At 68.3% G+C, this 4,441-nt stretch overlaps 2 protein-coding genes across 2 annotated transcripts in view; both read left to right on the top strand.

The window, feature by feature from the left end:
- FARSA (phenylalanyl-tRNA synthetase subunit alpha) overlaps positions 1-1,084 on the top strand; it is a 7,181-nt gene extending 6,097 nt beyond the window's left edge. Inside the window, exons 5-7 of the mRNA XM_041412444.1 lie at positions 526-618; positions 700-828; positions 904-1,084. Of these exons, the coding sequence (XP_041268378.1) occupies positions 526-618; positions 700-828; positions 904-1,051 (370 nt within the window). The 3' untranslated portion in view covers positions 1,052-1,084. The remainder of the gene's footprint in view (positions 1-525; positions 619-699; positions 829-903) is intronic.
- A 981-nt stretch (positions 1,085-2,065) lies between these two features.
- On the top strand, positions 2,066-3,712 carry SYCE2 (synaptonemal complex central element protein 2). Its single transcript, XM_041412445.1, has 3 exons — positions 2,066-2,172; positions 3,279-3,384; positions 3,434-3,712. Exons 1-3 carry the CDS (start codon positions 2,066-2,068, stop codon positions 3,710-3,712), a joined length of 492 nt encoding a protein of 163 aa, XP_041268379.1.
- The last annotated feature ends 729 nt before the right edge of the window (positions 3,713-4,441 follow it).

The raw sequence follows: 4,441 nt of genomic DNA, 5'->3' as shown, positions 1-4,441 counted from the left end.
AACAGCCCAATTAATCTCACCCAAATCAAGATTTCCATGATTTATCAGCCCAATTGATCTCACCCAAATGAAGATTTTGATCATCTAACAGCCTAATTAATCTCGCCCAAACCAAGATTTCAACAATCCAACAGCCCAATTAATCTCACCCAAATCAAGATTTCCATGATTTATTAGCCCAATTAATCTCACCCAATCAAGATTTCAATGCTCCATCAGCCCAATTAATCTCACCCAATCAAGATTTCAATGATTTATCAGCCCAATTAATCTCACCCAAATCAAGATTCCCATGATGTATATGCCCAATTAATCTCACCCAAATCAAGATTTCCATGATTTATCAGCCCAATTAATCTCACCCAATCAAGATTCCAATGATCCAACAGCCCAGTTAACGCCTCTGTGCCAAGCTTCTGCTGCTCGAGCCCCCCTGCAGCTGCTCATTAACGAGCCCAGCACTAATTAAGGCGAGGCTCTGGGGGGCCCGGCCGCTCCCCAACGCCCCCCGTGCCCCCTCCCCAGGACCCTCAAATCCTTCTGGATCCGCAAGGGCAGCGCCTTCAGCACGGCCGTGGCGCGGCCGCACACCGAGCTCACCCCGGAGATGATCGCCACGTAGGTGCCCCCCGGGACCCCCCCAGAATCCCCCCAGGACCCCCGCCGGGCTGATGGTCTGACCCCCAGCCCCTCCCGCAGGGGCTCCTGGCGCCAGCTGCCCTTCAAACCCTACAACTTCTCCTCGCTGGGGCTGCCCCCGGCCTGCGGCCACCTGCACCCGCTGCTCAAGGTGCGCTCGGAGCTGCGCCAGATCTTCCTGGAGATGGGGTGAGTGGGGGGCTCTGGGGGGCTCTGGGGGCGGCGCGGAGCCCACCCCCCCCCGTTGAGCCGGGTGCCGCCCAGGTTCACGGAGATGCCCACGGATAACTTCGTGGAGAGCTCCTTCTGGAACTTCGACGCGCTCTTCCAGCCGCAGCAGCACCCGGCCCGCGACCAGCACGACACCTTCTTCCTGCTGGGTGGGTGCTGGGGGGGCGCGGGGAGCTGCTGAGCCCACCCCCACCCCCCGGGACCCCTCTGAGCCCCCCGCAGCCCCCCGAGCTTCCGCTGACAGCCCCATGTGCCGCCTGGACGTGTGACCCCCCACCCCCGCCGGGGGTCCCCTCCTTTTTGGGGAGGGGTCCCCCTATCCCCGGGGGTCTCCGTCCCCAATAAAGCCCGGTGTCCTGCGGTGCCTGTGTGTGTGTGTGTGCTGGGGAAGGGAAGCGCGTGGGGTTTAGGGAGAGTTTGTTGTCACCTCGTGGCGTCGCACGGCGCTGGGGAAGCGGAGACCGGCCCGAGACCCCCGAGACCGGCCCGGGACCCCCGAGACCCTCCCGGGACCCCCAGGCCCTTCCTGCCTTTCCCGCCGCTGTCTTTTCGTGCCCGACCATTGGCCCGCGCAGGTGCCAATCATCCCCTGGGCTCCCAAAGGGCTCCAATCAGCAGCCCCGAGGTGCGAATGGCGGGCGCTGATTGGGTGGCGGTGGTGCCCGCCCCGCGGAGCCCCGTGAGGGCGGCGTGGTGAGGGGCGGCCGAGGGTCCCAGGTACGGCCCCGAACCGGCACCGGCCCGAGCCGGGCTTAGAGCCCCCAGCCCACCCCCGGTACCGGCCCGAGCCGCACTTGGTGCCCCGATCCTATCCCCCGGTACCGGCCCGAGCTGGGCTTGGTGCCCCGATCCTATCCCCCGGTACCGGCCCGAGCCGGGCTTAGAGCCCCCGGTACCAGCCCGAGCCGGCCATAGAGCCCCCAGCCGACCCCCGTACCCGGCCCGAGCCAGCTTAGAGCCCCCAGCCCACCCCCGGGATCCCGGCCCGAGCCGGGTTTAGAGCCCCGATCCTGCCCCCGGTACCGGCCCGAGCCGGGCTTAGTGCCCCGAACCAACCCCTGACACCGGCCCGAGCCGCACTTGGTGCCCCGATCCTATCCCCCGGTACCGGCCCGAGCCGGGCTTAGAGCCCCGATCCCACCCCCGGTACCGGCCCCAGCTCGGGGCCCTTGCCCTGCAGCCCCCCGGGGCCGGGATGTCGCGGGAGGAGCCTGAGGGTCCCGAACCGGAGGCGGCGGCGGGACAGAGCCCCTTCCCGGAGGAACCGGGTGAGGACGAGCCCCTCGGTGAGGAGCAGGACAGGTACCGTTCACCGGCGATCTGCAGTGAAAACGGAGAAAAAAGGAAAAAAGAGCGGGGGGGGGGATGCAGCGATGCCACCCGCGGCAGTGCGGGGAGGGGGGACACACGTGTCACAGCGTTAATTAGAGGGTAATTGTCAATTAACGGCGCTGGCGGGGCTGTCACTGCGCACAGCCCGTCCCTGTCCTGGGGGTGTGTGACCCTGACAGGGTGTACAGCCCCTGGGGGTCGGGGGGGGTCCTGTCCTTGTGTGATGGGGACATTCCTGTGATGGGGTCCGGCTTAGAGCCCCCAGCCCACTCCCGGTCCCGGCCCGAGCCGGGTTTAGAGCCCCGATCCCACCCCCGGTACCGGCCCGAGCCGGCTTAGAGCTCCCAGCCCACCCCCGGTACCGGCCCGAGCCGGCTTAGAGCCCCCAGCCCACTCCCGGTACCGGCCCGAGCCGGGTTTAGAGCCCCGATCCCACCCCCGGTACCGGCCCGAGCCGCACTTGGTGCCCCGATCCCACCCCCGGTACCGGCCCGAGCCGGGTTTAGAGCCCCGATCCCACCCCGGTACCGGCCCGAGCCGGCTTAGAGCCCCGATCCCATCCCCGGTACCGGCCCGAGCCGGCTTACAGCCCCCAGCCCATCCCCGGTACTGGCCCGAGCTGGGCTTGGTGCCCCGATCTCATCCCCGGTACCGGCCCGAGCCGGGTTAGAGCCCCCAGCCCACCCCCGGGATCCCACCCCCAGTACCGGCCTGAGCCGGCTTAGAGCCCGCAGCCCATCCCCGGTACTGGCCCGAGCCGGGTTTAGAGCCCCGATCCTATCCCCCGGTACCGGCCCGAGCTGGGCTTGGTGCCCCGATCCCACCCCCGGTACCGGCCCGAGCCGGGTTTAGAGCCCCGATCCTATCCCCCGGTACCGGCCCGAGCTGGGCTTGGTGCCCCGATCCTATCCCCCGGTACCGGCCCGAGCCGGGCTTAGTGCCCCGAACCAACCCCTGACACCGGCCCGAGCCGCACTTGGTGCCCCGATCCTATCCCCCGGTACCGGCCCGAGCCGGGCTTAGAGCCCCGATCCCACCCCCGGTACCGGCCCCAGCTCGGGGCCCTTGCCCTGCAGCCCCCCGGGGCCGGGATGTCGCGGGAGGAGCCTGAGGGTCCCGAACCGGAGGCGGCGGCGGGACAGAGCCCCTTCCCGGAGGAACCGGGTGAGGACGAGCCCCTCGGTGAGGAGCAGGACAGGTACCGTTCACCGGCGATCTGCAGTGAAAACAGCGCGGGCGGGCGCAGCTGCCCCCCCGGGCCCCGGGGACGGCGGCCGTGCCAGCGCCGGGACGAGCCGCGGCCCCGCTCGGGCAGGTCTCGGAGCTGGCGGAGCAGCTGGAGGAGCGGCTCTTCCACCGCTACGGCTTCCACAACGGGCTGATCCAGGAGCGCCTGCAGGCGATCAGCGAGGTGTTGGAGCGCGTGGAGGAGGCGCAGGCGGAGCTGCGCCACATCTGCTGCACCGTGGAGGCGGCTTATCAGGACCTCTGCCTGCAGCCCGAGACCTGAGGGCACCCCCAGACCCTCAGCGGGACCCCCCCCCCCCAAAAAAAGCCGCGGCACCGCGGGGCTGTGCCGGGCCAAAGGGGGATTTTGGCCCCGAAGGGCTTTTCTGTTGCTGTTGGTGGTTGCAACAAATAAAGGGATGAAGCTGACCCAAAAGCTGGATGGGGGGTGGGGGGCTGGGCTGGGCTCTGACCCCCCCTCCCCCCCCACCGAGGGCAGAGCTGGGTCCTGGCAGGTTAATTAATGCTGACGAGCAGGGCTGGCATGGAGGGGCTGTCCCACCGTTTATTGGCCACGGGGGTGGCGAAGGCACCGGACACGGCGCCAGCACCAGTGGGGTCCCCGGAGTGTCACCGAGTCCCGTCGGTGACACCGGGTCCCGCCAGCGACGCGAGGTTTGGCTGGGGTGGCACCGAGTCCCCTTGGTGACGTGAGGCCTGGCTGGTGACACCGGGTCCCGTCGGTGACACCGGGTCCCGTCGGTGACACTTCTGGGGATGCCTGGCTCTGGTTGGCGACGCCGGCTCCGGTCAGTGCCACATCTCCTCACACCCCTTCCCGTGAGGAGCACAGCCGGTCCCCACCGGTGCCACCGCGTCCCCTCTACGTCCCCTTTGCCGGGGCGAAGGCCTGGATGCCGGTGATGGCGCGGCCCAGGATCAGCGCGTGGATGTCGTGGGTGCCTGCGGGGGGGGTCACCGCGCTCAGCAAAACCCCCCGACCCCCCTCGGG

The sequence above is a fragment of the Onychostruthus taczanowskii genome, unplaced genomic scaffold (assembly GCF_017590055.1).
Source record: "Onychostruthus taczanowskii isolate IOZ18803 unplaced genomic scaffold, ASM1759005v1 scaffold390, whole genome shotgun sequence".
In the NCBI taxonomy this organism is placed as follows: domain Eukaryota; kingdom Metazoa; phylum Chordata; class Aves; order Passeriformes; family Passeridae; genus Onychostruthus; species Onychostruthus taczanowskii.
Note: the sequence above shows the minus strand (reverse complement) of the source record. Positions and strands in the feature narration are given on the sequence as shown.